This window comes from Musa acuminata, chromosome BXJ1-9, assembly GCF_036884655.1.
Source record: "Musa acuminata AAA Group cultivar baxijiao chromosome BXJ1-9, Cavendish_Baxijiao_AAA, whole genome shotgun sequence".
NCBI classification, from domain to species: Eukaryota; Viridiplantae; Streptophyta; class Magnoliopsida; order Zingiberales; family Musaceae; genus Musa; species Musa acuminata.
The window spans coordinates 1923988-1941551 of record NC_088335.1 but is presented as its reverse complement, the minus strand read 5'-3'; the positions used below and the strand labels follow the sequence as shown (position 1 = coordinate 1941551).

The 17564-nt window shown below is 44.6% G+C and overlaps 4 protein-coding genes across 11 annotated transcripts; 2 read left to right on the top strand and 2 right to left on the bottom strand.

Annotated features, from left to right (window-relative positions):
- The first annotated feature begins 1899 nt into the window (after positions 1 to 1899).
- LOC103997229 (protein ACCELERATED CELL DEATH 6-like) lies at positions 1900 to 4558 on the top strand. The gene is made up of 3 exons (XM_009418399.3): positions 1900 to 2500; positions 2969 to 3507; positions 3584 to 4558. Exons 1-3 carry the CDS (start codon positions 1915 to 1917, stop codon positions 4346 to 4348), a joined length of 1890 nt encoding a protein of 629 aa, XP_009416674.3. The 5' UTR covers positions 1900 to 1914; the 3' UTR covers positions 4349 to 4558.
- A 514-nt stretch (positions 4559 to 5072) lies between these two features.
- On the bottom strand, positions 5073 to 6108 carry LOC103996785 (uncharacterized). Its single transcript, XM_009417775.3, has 3 exons — positions 5759 to 6108; positions 5479 to 5676; positions 5073 to 5405 (listed from the first exon to the last, which is right to left on the bottom strand). Exons 1-3 carry the CDS (start codon positions 6080 to 6082, stop codon positions 5253 to 5255), a joined length of 675 nt encoding a protein of 224 aa, XP_009416050.2. The 5' UTR covers positions 6083 to 6108; the 3' UTR covers positions 5073 to 5252.
- A 1276-nt stretch (positions 6109 to 7384) lies between these two features.
- LOC103996783 (putative HVA22-like protein g) lies at positions 7385 to 9713 on the bottom strand. 8 transcript variants are annotated; one of them, XM_065081801.1, is made up of 7 exons: positions 9457 to 9713; positions 9313 to 9372; positions 9090 to 9188; positions 8203 to 8259; positions 8058 to 8121; positions 7772 to 7972; positions 7385 to 7630 (listed from the first exon to the last, which is right to left on the bottom strand). In XM_065081801.1, the coding sequence occupies exons 2-7, from the start codon at positions 9342 to 9344 to the stop codon at positions 7499 to 7501; spliced, it is 585 nt and encodes a 194-aa protein (XP_064937873.1). In that variant the 5' UTR covers positions 9345 to 9372; positions 9457 to 9713; the 3' UTR covers positions 7385 to 7498. The 8 variants fall into 8 exon arrangements, with proteins under 8 accessions (XP_064937873.1, XP_009416046.2, XP_064937874.1 ...); XM_009417771.3 differs by having other exon boundaries at positions 9313 to 9367; XM_065081802.1 differs by having other exon boundaries at positions 9463 to 9713.
- Positions 9714 to 13167: 3454 nt separating this feature from the next.
- LOC135594186 (transcription repressor OFP8-like) lies at positions 13168 to 15620 on the top strand. The gene has a single exon (XM_065084598.1). The coding sequence runs from the start codon at positions 14096 to 14098 to the stop codon at positions 14690 to 14692; it is 597 nt and encodes a 198-aa protein (XP_064940670.1). The 5' UTR covers positions 13168 to 14095; the 3' UTR covers positions 14693 to 15620.
- Positions 15621 to 17564: the final 1944 nt, after the last annotated feature.

The following is a 17564-nucleotide window of genomic DNA, read 5'->3' as shown; positions in this document are numbered from 1 at the left end:
ATCGTTGATGAATCTAAATGAATTATAGTTATAAAACCTCGAACAAGTGTCAAATTCAGAAGATACTTTGACTTATTTAAAGTTGTATGATATACTTCCGTAACTCATGTATTTGAAGTTACATTAGAAATGAGTAAATAGGGAAAATATGATAACTTCAGAATTGGTTTCGCTACAATTACTTGAAAGGCCTCCAACCCAATCCAAACTTGAAAAAATTAGAGATCATTTTATATGTTGGTGAAGAATTCCTGTATAGATAAAAGAGGGGTTTAATTATCTCCACAAGTTGAAAGAGATCAAACTAATCAATCTTAAGAGATGTAAAAAGTTACCATCACTCGAAGGACTACTCGATCTTGAGATTGTTGAGATAAGTGGTATGGATTTAATCAATGTTGTGGACGAAGCATTTTATGGTAATAATGGGATATTTCCGGAGTTGAAAAGACTCATATTGTCTCATATGCTTGCACTAGAAAAATGGCTAAAGGTGGAGAGAAAAAAAGATTTTTTGTTCCCGAAACTTCGTCGACTTTATTAAAGGTTGTCCAAAGCTGCGACTTTAACCAGCGAAGTAGAGCACGTTCTCTTACCTTGGAATATTTTATACTACGATTAGAGCAGATTGAGACAGAATTATTAATATTTCATTTAACTATTCAGAAAGCACCATCTGATTCCGGCAGCAGTTGACGCATCAAATTGTATTTGATGTGTCGAGTATGTCCTGCCATTCTAACAACATAAAACCTTTCGATGAACAGCTCAAAGACGGCCAGTGGATTCTTTATTTATATATGGTTGCAACTTCAACCAGCACAGTATTGTTCTTCTACCACTGAGTAATTTTTACTTTGATTATATTAGAATGAGATATGATTTGAGTTGGTTATCCGAGTTAGATGTTCCGATTCACGATAGTTGAGTTGGTCAACTTGATTGCGAGGCTCCTAGCTAGCTAGTATCTGTGGCTAACTTATGTGGTTTACTTTGAAATTTGGTCAAATGCATTCATTTATATTGACGTGACTTCTTTTATCATGCAAGTCTTTTTTTTTTTTTCTTCTCATCTAATAGGTTGGTTTCATCTACCAATGCCGAAAAGAAAGCGAATAAAGATGAAATTGGGGCTCGAGCGAGATCTATTAGGCCACCGGCCGTAGGGACTATTTCAAAGGAGTAGAAGGAGAAGAATTAATTGAACTCAAAAACGAAGAATAACTAAAGAGGGCAGTTAATATGGTCGCATCACAGATTAGAAGAGTAGAGGGAGGAACTGATGTGACAATCAAGATGTACTTCGATTTGGGCAATCTTAGCAATGTGTGCTAACTTAACATCAAGAGACCACATTTGCTTGTTTGTATATAGAAAAGCATGGTTATAAGTATCATTTTTCACAAAACAGTAGTGTGGTTTGTGTGAGAGGAGAAGGCAGGTATTGTGGCACTGTCATAAGAAATCAGAAATCAGAAACTCCCACTGGAACGGGATGTATGTGCCGCTGTTCTATTCTATTCTATGCAGATGATGGACGATCGATGGGGACTTCCCATCCAAACCATCTCATGGCTTGATCATGTGTTAGCTACTGTCATCCACAATAAGAAAGACTTGGGAGTCGGCTGGTTTTACATTGACTCTGATTTTATACAATTTTAGACTTGGTCAAAACACAAGTTCACACTTGATTTTACATTGACTCTGTTCAGACATGTTTTGGAGAATGGGTCAAAGATTACCAACTACCAAGTTTCGGTTTAATTCATTATCGCACTGTTTAGAGACACACTGACATCAACATCGAATGAGTTAGAACCATAACACACAAACGCCTTCTTATCGACGGCATATCGTCTTGGGTTACTTTATAATAGTTTAAGAGTATCTCGACAAGGAGAGGAGGAGGCCATGGAACCACTCCCTGGCTTATTCGCTACTCCGATGAGCCATGAATTGTTGGTGGCAGCGAGGACGGGCGACATGAGCGTACTCGGAGGGAGTGACTCCCTCCTTCAAGTCACGGCCGAAAGGAACACCGTGCTTCACATTGCAGCCAAGCTAGGACACACTGACTTCGCCACCAGAGCCCTCAGCCGGCAGCCCTTCTTCCTCGTTATCCAAAACGGACAAGGAGACACTCCGTTGCACTGCGCTGCCAGAGCCGGCCACACGCCCATGGTGGATGTCTTCATCCCTCACCCTCCCCGTCGCGGCGATCCTGAACGTCGGCTGCCCTACATGGTAAACAACGTTGGTAACACAGCCTTGCACGAGGCAGCACTGAACGGCCACGATTCCTTCGTCGAGGAACTGATGGCGAAGGCTCCGGGCGTATTGGCGGTGACCAACAACGTCAACGGCGTGTCGCCCCTCTATATGGCGGTGGAAAGCGGGTCAGCGTCGATCGTGCGGCGTTTGCTGGCGGCGACGGAGGCGTCATGCGACGGACCCAATGGGCGGACGGCTTTGCACTCAGCCGTGCTCAGGAGCTCCCGTAAGTCATCGATCGCACGAACCCTCTGTGTCAAATTGTACTGTTAAATCTTATAGACATAGAACTATCCATCTGTTTCAATTAAGACTGACTCTCTCATAGTGCCTGTGTTTTGTATGCTGGATCAACCTTTTATGACTTAGAACAGTAGATTGTTCCAATAGTAGTTTCCTTAGTGTATAATTAATTATGTTTATTTCAAAAGAAAGGTTTGACAATATATTTTTTATATTGGGTTTCTTGAAATATTAAATATATAGGATTTTGATTTAGGAGTCTTAGTCATACTTCATTTCATAATTGGAGTCGAGATCCTGCGTTTACGGCGCATGCTTTATTTATATACACGTAATTCAGAAAAGAAATAAGATGGAATCTTCTAAAAGATTATAAATACTCATGTTTAATATAAGCTTTTAGTTTATTGGTGGATCCCGCAACCTTTTCCAACGTCTTCCGATTTATCAGCTGTGGAAATCACAAGGATGTTGCTGCAGCAGAGGGCCAGTTTAACCCGAAAAGCCGATGCCGCCGGACTCGTACCTCTCCACTTTGCAGCCGCCCGCGGAGACCTCGAAATGGTGAGACTTCTGCTACAAAATGATGCATCTACCGCGTATATGCGAGACAATGGTGGCGCCTCTGCAATCCATGTCGCTGCAAGCTTCGGGCATGTGAACGTGATCAAATATCTCATCGAAACATGCCCCGGTTGTTCGGAGGTGAGGGACGGGGAGGGCGGCAACTTCTTCCACGTAGCCATCAGCAAACGAAGAGAACAAGTGGTCCGATTTGTGGCTACATCACCTCGTCTCACTGATCTATTGAACGAGCCGGATTCGGATGGGAACACTCCCCTGCATCGAGCTATAATATCTCGAGACATGGCCATCATACAAATGTTGTCGTCCAGTCCAAGCGTCAAGCTTAGTGCATCCAACAACCGCGGTCAAACCGCTCTTGATGTCGCTCTATCCAACACAAGGAACCGCCTGGTAATCAAAATGGTACGTACTTTCAACCCTTCACTCCTGTTCTTGGTGTCCGTCTAAATGATCTAACGGGTTCTACTTGTTTTTGCAGTTCAAGGTAGTGATTGATTTGACGAATAAGGGTGCGCGATTCAGTGACCCGCAGCTCCTTCAGGACATGGTCCATCCGGTAGACCAAAAGGGCACGGTTGAAGAGAAGAATCATAAAGAAATAGCCGACAGTAAGCATATAGTGCATACGGTAGTCCAAAAGAGCAAAGTCGAAGAGAAGAACTATAAAGAGATCGCCGATAGTCTACCCGTCGTGGCAGCGCTTATTACCACCGTCACCTTTACTGCAGCATTCACCTTATCAGGGAGTTTTGAGAGGGATCGCAGCGATGATGAGAGCATCTACAGGCGTATAAGGGGGATTGCCTTTGTGGTGTTTCTGATATCTGATGCCCTGGCCATGATATCCTCCATTTGTGTTCCCTTCCTCGTCATCTATGTGCGGGTAGGAACTCCTGTTACCCAGGTCTACAGTCTTACTCTATCCGAAATACTACTGCAGGTCGCGTTCATAGGGTTCAAGGCAGCATTCGCCAGTGGTGTGTGTGTGCTGATTGCGGATCACTACATGTGGCTCACCATCCTCATCTGCCTCGTGATTCTGCTCTCTGCTATGGCCCTCAAGAGAAAGATCCTTCCTTTCTACCCTTACCTATGTTGGCTGACCAGAGGGAGTGAGTTCCAGATCATTTACATTAGCTTAATGATCGCCCGGCATAAGCTGATACGAATTGCCAACTATGAAATAGCAATAGACTTCATCAAGTTTCCTGGTGTGTGGGGCTTCTCCATCACAAAATTCTGAGCAGTACCCGAGGGAGGGATGATTGGTGGTCATGACCTGTATCCCTCTGCCTCGCCGCAAACTTGAAGAATATGTTGCTGTGGTGATACGCTCAAATGGTCTTCTTCCACAAATGGACGATCCAAATTTGACCTCATCAACAAGTAATAATGTTGATTTGACCATTATCCGCATTGTGCTTATATGTATGACAGATGCACCTCGTCAATAAGTAGCAACTTGTCGCATGGTTATGCCATTGCGACATTTGAGCCAATGGACATCTACACATTGAGACTTGATGAATCATTGACATCCTTCAAAATCTAACTCTTATAAATTCACATGACTTTGCAATCGATAGGGGAGCATCTAAAGACATGTGAAATAAACTAGTTTCAAAATATGTAAATTCTTAAGATCATGTACTTATCTACATAGCTTTCAAAGCTTTTCACAATGAATTAGATTTAAAACCCATGTATTCTTGCATGAGAATTTAGGGGGTGCTTCGATCTTGGTGTGGGAAAGGCTGAGGCATAACAAGATAAACAACTTGTCCACTGTGTTAGGTGGCTGCTGAATTCGAGTAGCTCATAAATATCATATACATGGATGAATAAGGTTGGTAAACATGGGTTGTGGACAATATAGAATATGATGTTTGTGTTACAGATCCATCTCCTTCCTCTGTGGTAAGACCAAGATTCTCAAAACCCTGAGGGTTTGCACAAGACGATTCTAGTTTTCCAGCAAGCCAGTGTTTCATTCCTGTATAATAGTAGCTACTACATGACTGACAAATCTACAGCCACCCACCCAGTTCACAAAACTCTGATGAATGGAATGGGATGGACAGTTTTGTAGTGGCAAGTCAACAGAGAGTGAAGAAGCATAAGGTGGAAGGGTCTGCTCGCAGATCCGGTCACTTGTTGGTCTTCTTCCCGATCCAACCGGCGACGATCGGGGTGAGGGCGACCGTCGGCGGGAACCTGATCGGAGATGCTGCCTTGTGTGCAGCATATGCCAGCGCAAAGGTGCCGACCTTGCCCCCAGTCTCATCGGTCGCAATGCCAATCTGTCACATAGGCCATGGGACCTTCTGTTAGCTACGACGCGCAACTTTGCTTCGAGAGGTTCTCGTGTCTTACCTTGTTGAGCAGCGCCTGCACATCGATTCCGGCACCGATGAGGAGGTAGCAGAGGGAGAAGGAGATCAAGGAGAGGGTGATTGAGGTGGCCAAGTAAGCTCCTCCGTACTTGGCCAGCAGTTCCTTGGCCTGATCAGCTTTGGACTTCTCTTTGCCTTCCCCCTCCGCTCCGTCGCCGCCCTCCTTGGAGCTAAATATCTGCACGGACAAGCAAAGAGGGCAGATGAGTCGAGGGCAGACTTTGGGAGTGTAACTCCAGGTGCGGCAGCTAGTGGCTCACCTTCCAGAGGCCAAACTCCAGCCCGTACTTCTCGGTGATCTCCTCGGCAGAGGACGAGGCCTTGGCTTTCTCTTCGGTCTCTTGGAGCGCGCGGATGGGGGTGGGCAAGCGACGGCGCTGCCTCCCCTGCAGTGGAGAGGCGGGGAGAAGGCGGCAGCGGCGGCGGGTAGAGTGGTGGTACTGGAGGAGGCCGTGGCGTTGTGCCGGGGGAAGAGTAGATAAGAGGAGAGCTGTGGTGGCCATTGCGGTGTCCCCTGAGAAGGAATTGTGGGTTGGGGGGATGCAGGGAAAAGTCGAGGAGGAGACGAGGTGGGATTGGTTCATGTCAGGCCACCCGTCCAGGCTTGCTTGTAGTGCGTGGATTAATGGAGGCTTTCCAAATGCGTGACCACGTGGCTGGATCTGACATCGTTGGTTCCTCACCGGATACCGTTGACTTAGGGCACGCACAATTAAAATTCTCTGTTATTTTTCTCCAATTTTTTTGCAGAGAAAATAAATTATATATATATATATATATAAATAGAGGGTCAAATGCACTATTTTTCATACCTAGAAAGGATGATAATTACTGTCGATGTGATCAATTCACCGCATCAGGTGATTACTCGGGCATATCATTTATTATTTTATTTGTCTTATACATTAACCATCAAATTATTTTTTTCCACGTAAACTCTTTTGGTACTTTTCCCTGTTTGTCCTCTCGGTTAATTAAATCGTCTTATGCGACTAAAGCTAAACTTGGAATAGTGGTCAACACGGTAGCTGCCCCTGCACCGTGCCTCGGTTCCCGGGTCGGCTATCTCCCTTATCCAACCACCGCATCATGCTGATTCCAATTACTAAGGACCGTCTCACTAATATTAGAATCCAAACCCCTCACGCTGCACCGCCGCATCACCAACCAAAGTTTCTGACCATTTCCTCGCATCTCCGTGCGAGTCTCAAAGCCTTTTTGGACGGGCCGTCAAACGAACCTATGTATGGTGGTGCTCTCAAACAGCCGTTCCCTCCCTATAAATTCTCCTCCTCGATCTCTACCTGCATTCTTCCTCCCTCCCTTCTTTCTCTCGTTCCATGCCATGGGAAACGAAGCCACCGATGAGAAGAAGCCCTTGCTGTCTCCGCTGGCCAGCGGCAAGCTGTCGTTGTCGCTGCGACGGCGGGGGGTGACGCTGCCCGCGGCGCTCGACATCGTGCCCGCCCACGCCGCCGCTGCCGGCCGCCGCTGGCCCAAGGACATCGACTACACCAGCCTCCGCGACATCATGAGTTCCACGCCGCCGCCGTCCGGGATGGCGTCGCCTACCACGCCCGGCGCCCCGGGGTGCGGCGGGGGACCCGGCGGCGGTGGGGGCGGCGAGATCAGGATCCGGAACCGCCTCGTGCAGCAGGCGGCGCACGCGTACCTGCAGCTGACGCCGAGGGCGGCCGCCCCTCCCCCCCGCGGGCTGCTCCGGCGGGCGCTCGCCGTCCTCTCCTGCGCCGACCTCCTCTCCCCCTGCCTCCATTTCCTCCGCCGCCTCTTTCGATCCTTGTGCCGCTTAGGATGATAGCACAACCTTTACATTGTATACATCAACCGCTGATCCGTCGACGAATAGCAAAAGGATTCGACAAGCATTCCCCAAAACGAAAAATCACGATTCAAATCGAAAAAGAAACGTCAATAACCAGTAATTCATCATCATTTTTGTCTATTTTTAATCTCCCTAAATTTACGGCTATTGTGTGATCTTATTTGTGCTGGCGCGATCCCCGTTGCTTCGCATTTGTGGCAAACAAGGCTTCGGCGATGTCCTCCAATTCGTCCGCACCCTGCTTCTCCCGTTTCTTGTTCTTGGAAGACGATCCTCGTCCTCTAATCCGCTGAAGAAAAAAGAGAGAAAAGTTAGGCTTTATGAACTAGTCAATCTTCCGCATCATCCGACAACGTTTGACATCATTTATCGTCAACCGAGTCAACCACCATGCTGTCTTACGACGACCTTATAAGCGTACCATCATTACCTCGGTACCGCTCGAGGCCTTGGAGACCACATAGCGGAGGACATCGAGGAACAAGATCTGGCCTTTCTCTGTGAAGTTCTTGAGGTAGAAGATGAGCAGCTGCCCGGACTTAGCCCGCAGGTTTCGGAACCTCTCCTCGATGTCAGGTTCGTACTGCATGACGAGCGGGCGGAGGAAGGTGTCGTACACCAGATCGGATCCCTGCATTGTTCGCGAGACCAAAGAAGATGAGCACCAAGTGAAATCTCCATTAATGTCGATCACCGCATCTCGTTTGAACGAATACCTTGGTTTTCGGGTACCACAGGTAGACCAAGAAGGCCAGCTTGGCTTCGCCATACATGGGCAACCTTCATGGAGAGGAATCAAGTCACGCACATATCGAACTGAAACATCAAGAAACGAACGAGACTACCAGAGTCAAGCATTACATTGAGACTAGAAACTCGCCCACCATCTCGATGACCGTCAGTATCGCCACGATGATCCTGCAAATACGAAGCTCATCATTCGCAAACATGAGGGTGACAGGAATACCAGAGTCTCGTTCATTTTCCCCCATTAATGAAACAGCTCCATTGAATCCCCCGATTCAACAGAAGGTGAATCAAGTTGAGCACAACTCTAATCAGTTGTCAGAAATCGAGGATGACATGTAAAGGAACTCAGCTCACAGATCTGGAGGTAGAGTTGACTTTTGCCATATAGGTTTGGAACACGATGCTACTAATGCGTGCCACTACCAGTCCACCAAACCTAATCAGTGGTGTATAAACTATAAATCAATCATCGCCATCAGACAGAGGTACAGATGCAGCGCTGGCCAGCTTCTCTTCACCATATTAGTTACCATTGCAGACTTCGAATTAGGTGTATATATGGGTGAAGATTGCGACGTGACATCTTATCCAAGGAAAAAAAATATATATATTATCTTTATGTTCCAGAATTATTATGTTTTCTCAATCTCAGAACAGAGTTCCTCAGCATCCCATTCCATTCAGTTCCTAACGAGAGCTATCAATCGTAAAGCATCATTCTAATATATCTGACTCAACAATTTGAATTGTTCTTTTGCTAAGATGTAAACCGATCAGTTCCCTAAACAAAAATTACCCAGTTGCAAATTGTTGGATAAGGCAACATAATCTCAATCTTACTCTTAAATTGATAGCTTTCTCATATTAAGATCCCAAAGTCCATAATTTGTAAGGTTTTCTCCGCGACAGGACCAAAGAAAAAACATGGCAATTAAATCCAAGCATCAGAATGTATATTTACTTTCTTTTCCTTCCTGTTGTCAAGGAGAAGAATTTACCAGTATTGGCACCAGAATTGAAGCTGCCTTGTGTTGCCCGGATGCTGTTCCAATGTCTTGAAGCATTCGAAAGCCGGATAAGCGTAGCCAAACAACACCCTGCCATTGTTTTGCTTGTAGTCTTTAGCTCGAGATTTCTCAGAGTCAGATCAAAGGTAAACATGGAAGAACAAAAAAGAGGAGAAAACAATTCATCAGAAAAATTCTATAAACGACGACTCACACGAGAAATCTGGTTATGTACTCTGCCAACATCTTCGAACTGATCCCACAAAATTCTGCACTTCGCAATCGAAATGAACAACATATATAAGAAACCCAAGAAACCAAGACATGTAAGAAGAGAACGACTAAGCCAAGATCTCACACGCACAATCTTCAAATTCTACGGCGTTGACCGTTGAACTTCTTTCTTCGTCGGTGCGTGAGGAAATGATGGAACTCCGAAGCTTCAAAGCCCGAAGCCGAAAACGCCCCAGTATTATCCTCTTCTCTTTCTTCTTTCCCTCTTGATAATGGTGATCAAGAAATCTCTACAATACGCTCCTCTGCTGCGGAAGTCTCGACTTAACGGAGAAGAAAAAGAGAGAGGAGTTTGCTTTCGCGGGACGTCTTCTCACGAAAGCAACGAGGAAGGATGGGTGGACCTCGTGTCCTCCGGATAAATTTATTGACGAAAATACCCTACTATTCCTTTTTACTTTGACTCTTTAGCGACCAACGGAATCTGTAATATGAAAAGATGACAAGAGCATAACGGAGATTTCGCTGCACCAATAAGGACTGCCTCAACCGAACCATCGGACCGGTTTAATTCCGGAATATGACTCTAACCGAGATGGTCAGCTCATCTTGGTTTTAGACTGATGAGGGGATACTCTGAATACACCGGGTGGAAAGTGAACCGCCGGTCGGACCGAACCGGGGCCTTGACTTGAATGGGTCAAACTGGATGGTTTAGCTGGGCAAAAGATGCACAATGATACGACAGTGTGACAACTCACATCAGTTTAATGCAGGGATGTGGACATCTTGGTTGCATTAATGCCATCAATTATGAAATTGTTAGGTTGGCTAATCAACAAAATCATCACTCTAACATGAATATTAAAGCCTCAAATTTGTTAGGTCTGCCTGTTTTCACTCCCACCATCATGGATCTTTCTTTATAGGACAAAACAAAGAAGTCATTTTCCATTTTTATTATTTTCATGATAAGACTATCGGTTGTATAATTCATCATACGTTTGTCTTCTTTCTTTCTTGTTCTTTTTCTTTTGGGGCTTGGATTGTTCAACCAAGAATTCTCTTATCCACACCAACCATGGTTGAATGGGGCTCTGGTCCACAAAAGAAGCTGGGGGGGCATGACTTAGAGCAAGGTTGAGATGATGATCTTGAACACCTTCAAGATGGAATACTCCTGCTGGATCTTTACCCATCATCCTTGATGATTGACTGGTGAATGGATACACTGCTCTGTTCTGTCAATGATGTGGAACATGTGCATTACATAAAGAAAGAGATTAATGGTCAGTCAAGAAGATGATGTGAAAGCCTACTTCATGTCTTATTTTGTGGTCCAGCAATCTGCTCATCCAGAAGCAAACCCAGAGCAAGATTCATTTGGGTTGACCAGTGCAGATGCTTGAATCCTGAAGTGGAAGAGCACTGGAATCGGAAGAAAAGTCGTAGTAAATGCATGACTTTGTTGATCATTTTGGCAGCCAAATAGAGGAATGAGAAGAATTGGGAGGTAATATCTGCTACTTATCCTGCTGTTTGGATGAATAACTTCTTCGTTATCCCTCTCTTTCACCTCAATTGCCAATTACCAGACAAAGAAAGCTTTCTTTCTTTTGCATTATGAGCACAAGTCGATGAAAGTGAAGAATGCAGCACTATGCCAAGCTTTGACTAGTCCAACGCTGTTGTCTCTGCTTCATCTAGAGACCTCCACTGCCATTCATCATGCACACAGCCTTTTCATCATCGAATGGAAGAAAAGAAAGGGGAAAAAGGAAACCTGTGATACAAGATTGACACTGACGGCCATGATAAGTAGAACATGGTCAGGAAAAGAATGTTCTTGTGAGACTCTGAAACTGAAAAAGATGATGATACTAAAACAAAGAATCATTTAGACTGCAACTGAGATGAGTTGGTCCAATTGATTCTTTTTGTTCTTCTTTATCTATAAAATCTTTTAGATTCATCCTAAAATAGGACCATGCCTTCTTCCACAAGAAATAAACACAGATGCTATGATGGAATTTATACTACAATTATGCATATAGATGATGGAATTTTCTACTCCATTTTAGGTAGGAGATTGCCTTTTTAGGATCCCTCTACTTGAGAAAAGAACATTGAATTAGTGTAGGAGGAGACAACAAAATAGCTTATGGACACTCCCCATCCTATCTTATTAAATGTACTTGTGATCAACAACATGATAATAATGAAATGCCTGTGATCAATATATGATGGTTCAGGGAATACAAAAGGAAAATATTCTTCTTTACTAGCCTCAATCCACTGTACATAAATCATGAGAGCATCTCTATCATGGCAATCATACAAACAATTTATGTATTATAATCAGTAGTCAATTTGATCCAAATAAAAAATGTCAAATAATTAATTTTCAGATGCCAGAAGAACTAGATTGAGTGTTTACAAAAAGGAAAAAAAAGGGGGGAAATTTCACCCTTTTTGGCAGTGATGATCGTTGGGGTCTGCATCACATTTTCAATAGCTAAAAATGTCTTCTTTTTCATTTTCCAGATTACTGGATAGAATCAAAATCTTGAGAAGTTGATATTCTCTATGCACTCTGTTTCCTTTCTGCTTCTCTCTGCAAAATTGCTGGAAAGATTGTGTGCACAGGGAATCAAAGAAAACACAACTTTTCATTCATGTAAACTCGAAGTTTTGTGATTTTGCACCATTATCCTCCTAAACTTGCTGGTTCTTCCATCTATCCATCCTTCTCAAACCTCCGTACGCTTATACGAGCTTTAAAGCTGGTCACTGTTTGGTGATCGAGTTAATCTGCATGCACATCAGATGCTGGTGACCCAGAGAAATTCTAAGATATTGTCTGATAGTTATCATGTCTCAATCTAAGGCTGGTGCCAAATTTTGCTTCATCAATCGAAAGAGAGAGCCACCAGCATGCTTTCTGCTGCACCGAGGTTGGTTCTCTATCCAGATTGCAAAGATCAAATGAGACCATGTAGTTAATGTCGTTGGTAGCAACGCTGCAGAAAGGTTGCAAACTGCCTCTGTTCTCCTTCCACTAGAGCAAGAATCCTGCTCTGTAGAGTGAACTCTTTAGACTGATCTATCTAGGATTTGCCACAGCATCAAATTTGTTTGCAGAAGGAGGATTGTGACATCAAAGTGCATCTGCTACTGGAGAATGGTCATGGTCAATCGTCGTTTTATCAACAATCGGTGAAATGATGCTACCTTCGAGAGCATTTTCCTAGCAAATCTGCCACTTAACTTCTGGTGGTGAGAAGAGTCAACCTAAACAGTAATGCCCTTAAAGTTTGCCTTTATCTTGTACCAGTAGCAAAAGACAGCATGGTCTAATGTCGGTGGTCTCTCCGTTGGGCCAATGGCCACCATGATGCTTGCTTCTTTGTGCAGACAAAGGATTCCATGCTTCCTCCACGCATGCCAAACTTGGACGTTTCGACGCAGTGTTGTGTGTAAAAAGGCCAAACGAGTACCTGAGTCGGCCTCAATTCCACTGAACAAAGGCTTCCTCCTCAGTGCACGAGCAGTCTCCCACAGTGTCACCTTTCGTGAGTTCCGAACACCTTCCACTCCTACAGTGAGTCTTTTGATGGTTTGCCCAAAAAGTACTTCTCTTCCCGGACTTCAACTCACAGACAAAGATTTGGAATGAGCCTCCTCCAGGTTTGTTGTTCCTCATAACAATTGCAGAGCAAGACTGATTGGATTCTTTTGACTATGATATAAGAAACATTATGATTTTGATCCGAAGGTGCTCACTGTGAAGGGATTTAGTACCCACCTGCAACCTTAAATTCTTGGAACTCTGCAGGGGTCATGAAACAGTACCAGATTTCACTGGTGCCTATCTTCACCCAGCACAGGTTCTCCATCACATGCAGTACACAGGCACGAAGAGGTGGAGATGGCCCTAGGTTTCTTCCTAAATTTCTTCACCTCACAAGAACCTTGGCGGTCTGGTATTCCCTCCCAAAATTTCCTTCTCATGAAGATGCCCATAATGATCCACCGGGAGAGTTTTGAGCCAAGTAAACAGGGAAACAGAATAGAGGACCCCTTTATTCGCATGGCCTGTTAAATCCTCTAGCTTTTCTTCAAAGGTCCATAAGTATATTAAAACTCAATCCCCTCATTGTCCTGCTTAAAGCTGAGCCTCCACCATCTTAAAGCTAACACCACCACAAGGCTCCAACTAAAAGGCAATAGTTTCTCCAACTGACACCCCCTTTCCCTCATCTCCTCCCTTTAACTCTACTGTCATTCCCTCCCTCTCATCACGTTCTATAATGCCTCTCAGTTACAGACCTCATTCATCTCTCTATAACACTCCCTTTCACCTCTGAGTCCAAATACTGTTTCGTCGATCACCAACACCTCTAGTCGCAGATCAAAACCTGAACTTTCCTTCTCTCTTTTCATTCCATCCTTTTCTTCTGGAGGATTCCACACTGCAAACGATTCCTCCGTGATGAACAAAACCCAATTTTATATCGCCATTTTCTTCCCCTGTTTCGATAAATAAGAAAACAGAGCCATCTTCTCCTATCCCTTCAATCGTAGACATCGCGCGTCCAAGACTCTTTTTCCTACACTTTGCTTCCTCTGCTTCTGTCGATCTCGAAAGAGCAAATCTTTTGGGTTTTCTTCATTGCTGGAATTTCTCATTACACGCAAGGTCCGAACTTTCTGCGCTCCATCACACCCCCTGCCTCTGCAACCCCATAAATTTCGCGTTCTAGATGCCTTCTGGCCGGAGAAAGTTCTTGGTGCGGCATCCGGTGGTGGTCGACATCGGCTGCAGCTGCCGGCGGCCGAAGCTCCCATCTTTCTTCTCCTTCTCGCAGAAACCCAAGCCGCCGAAGAGTCCCAGTCTCCTCTCCCCTTCGACCACCATTTCCCACTGGGAGACCAGCCTCACCGCCGCCGCCGCCACCAGCACCACAACAGCCACCGCCACCGACTCCTCTCCCTCACGCTACGGAGACTACACCTCTCCGCAGTATCCGGCGTCATACCCACTGGAGAGCCCGCAGAAGGCGGCCGCTACGGGCCAGCGGAAGCCGTACCAGAAGAAGAAGAAGCACAAGTGCCCGGCGACGGCTGCGGCCAAAATGGGGGTCGTCGAGGGGAGCATGGCGGTGGTGAAGGAGTCGTCGGACCCGTACCTGGACTTCCGGGACTCGATGCTGCAAATGATCGTGGAGATGGAGATCTACGCGTGGGAGGACCTCCGCGACCTCCTCCATCGCTTCCTCGCCCTCAACGCCCCACGCCACCACCACCTCATTCTCCGTGCCTTCGCCGAGATCTTGAACGGCCTCTTCTCACCACCCTAGCCCTCGCCGCCGCCGCCGCCCTCCTCTGCCACCGGCTGCAGACGGCGGTGACGGCACACCCCCGCACGCGGCCGCAACGGCCCACGAAAAGGACAAGAGTTGAGATCCTGCCACGACCGGGTGCCACGTGGATAATCAGAGGGTAACTCCACTGCTGGTGACAGGATCTCGAATTCCCAGAACAAAGCTACCAAAAAGAAGCAATTTGGTGGAAGCTGAAGTGTGTTTCGTTTGAATGGTTGGATGCGGTGAAGATGTTGTGACCTGCGCAAAGCCGCCTGTCGATGATGTGATGGTATGTGGAGAGCCTTCGCTCTGTTCTTTTGCCTCCTAAAACCCACATTTACTGCCCGCAGTGTTTGTCTGAGTTCTTCAACGAGTCACTGTCTCATGGATCTTCCAGTGATTCACCTTCTTCTGCTCTACCAGTGCATGCCATCATGCCTTGCGCAGCTTCTGCATCAGAGATCAAAAGCAGCAAAAAGAACAGGCAAACAAGCTTCAAGTATACTGCTAGATTAAGTATATTTGAGCTCAGATTGAGCTGCAACTCTGAAAAAGAACAAGAGGAATTAGTTCAGGTTGTTTCTTGCTTTTGATGGGAAGTTCTAGCTGTAGGTGTAAAAGCAAATTTTGATAGGGATTAGTTGCAGAAAAAAAAACTTAGGAACTACTTCAAAAATTAAGATGACAAGTCCTTTTTCATTGCGATCTGGTCAAAGTATACATAGTAGAACCAATTATTCTTTTAAATATCATACACTAAATGATATGGCCTATACATCACCAAATGAAAATTCTGCTACTGAGAAATCTCATTTTCTGTATGTTAATAATCACTTGATTACCTTTTGGCCAATTAAGTGGTAAGAGTTGGTGAATCACAAACTATGATCAATCAGCAAGAAACAGAGTCACTTTGTTTTGTTACAGAACATACACACATCAATTGCTTCATTGCCTCTGCAACAGATGTTGCATGGCTTATTCTATACATGTTGAGAGCTATGGAAACACTAGTAATGGCGAACCAACGAGGAAGCAATCGCCAAGTTCTGTCTCTAGATCTGTATCTTCTCCTTTTCTCTTCTATTCATAACTTATTCGGACTCGTGTAATCAGCATTTTCCAGTTTCTACCTTTAATTAAGTGATATATGTAAAGTGGTAAGAGATAGAGAGAAGAAAAGAAACTTTCAAGTGCTCAAGCCAAGTGTTCTCCCAAAGTTTCCTTTCCATATCAGGATGCATACAACACTTAATTTTGTAGGAAATGCAGCTGAAATCCAACTGATAGCTTCCTTTCATCAACGAGCAGTGAACACGCAATCATACTAATGCCTTCTGAAAACTCGCAGAGTGTTTTGCTGCCAGCATTGGAACTTGGGACTCAGAAACTTTGGATGCTACCCCACCCTCACTTGAAGTGCAGGGTAACATCACAGTAATTACATCTTCCTAGGGGTCAGATGTTATTGTTGGCTTCTGATGTTTTGACTTTGGATCTAATGAGTGCCATTGCCACTTCATTCCAGTCTTCTCTGAAGAGTTCAGAGAATTTATTTTCTGAACTTAGGAACACAACAACATGATTAGGTGGCTGTGCTTTTAATTGTTGAAACTGTTTGTGCAGCTCTTGTGTAGAGACAAAACACAAATCTCTTGTTCTTGTCCTCTGACAGGTCATCCAACAGGAGAATACAAACTAGTCATCATGACAAAATGCATTCGACTTGTGGGGTTCCTCAATGCCTTCTAGTGATCTGTTTGAGCCATTTCTGTAACCTCTCACTTTGTTTAAACCATGTTGTACCCTTGATGCAATTCCCTTCTCAGTCAATTTACCTCAAAGATACAAATTATAGTCACTGAGGGTTACCTGAAGTTATTAGCTCAACAAATACAGGGAGGGAAACCTAAACATGCACAGCTGAAATCAATCATCATTCTGTAGACCCTGAGGATATGGACAAGTCGAATGTGATCATGCTGCCAATAGATTAAATTTGCATTTGAGTTAACCATCTTGACTAATTAAAGTTTTACATATAGTTAGTTCTTGGTTTCTCTCATGGAGGCTTTAGTTCTTGAGTTGTCTCAGTTACTGTTGTAACAACACAAGCATATGATACATGTAAAAGGACATGTTTTACGTCAGAACATTGAACAATTCATCACTGCATTTGTGAACTATCTATATGGATCCATCATTAATTGATAGCTGAGCAATAAATTTCTACCTATGGAGAATGCAGCGACTTGGCGCCATGCCTTATCTCATATGACACAGCACGGCCACTGGAATCCAAATTAAGAGACAGCAATTTTGGTGGCTGATATCATCTTGAAGCACTCACGAGAGACAGCTGCAGGAGCGCCGTGGTGGTCGCAGGATCCCATGATTCATTACTAGTCAGAGCTTGAAACCCTTGGCCATGGCCATGGCCATTAATGGCCCACCTTTTGGCTTCACAAAGAACCTTGTGAGACCTCCTCACTGTGTAGAACTCAGTTTGACTCCTATGAAGAAGAAAATTTGACTTTGTTTTGGTACTTGCATATTACTGATCAAAATGTCCTAATGATACCTTATTTCACAGAAGTACTGCACACTAAGCACCTAAATGAGTTCTGAGCTAAAGCTTGTAGACTTTGTTTGATTTATTGGATGGTTCATTCATGGTTTGGTTCTTTGGCTAAACCATCCAAAACTCTCTCTTTTTGGTCCCCTACTGAATTGTTCAGTAGTTGGTACGTATGCATGAATTGCTTTTGTGTATTTATACAGCATAAAGGTACTGCAATTAATGTTCCATTAAGCTAAACTTCAAAATCATTTAATGCACAAGAATATTATGGAGCATAATTCACTG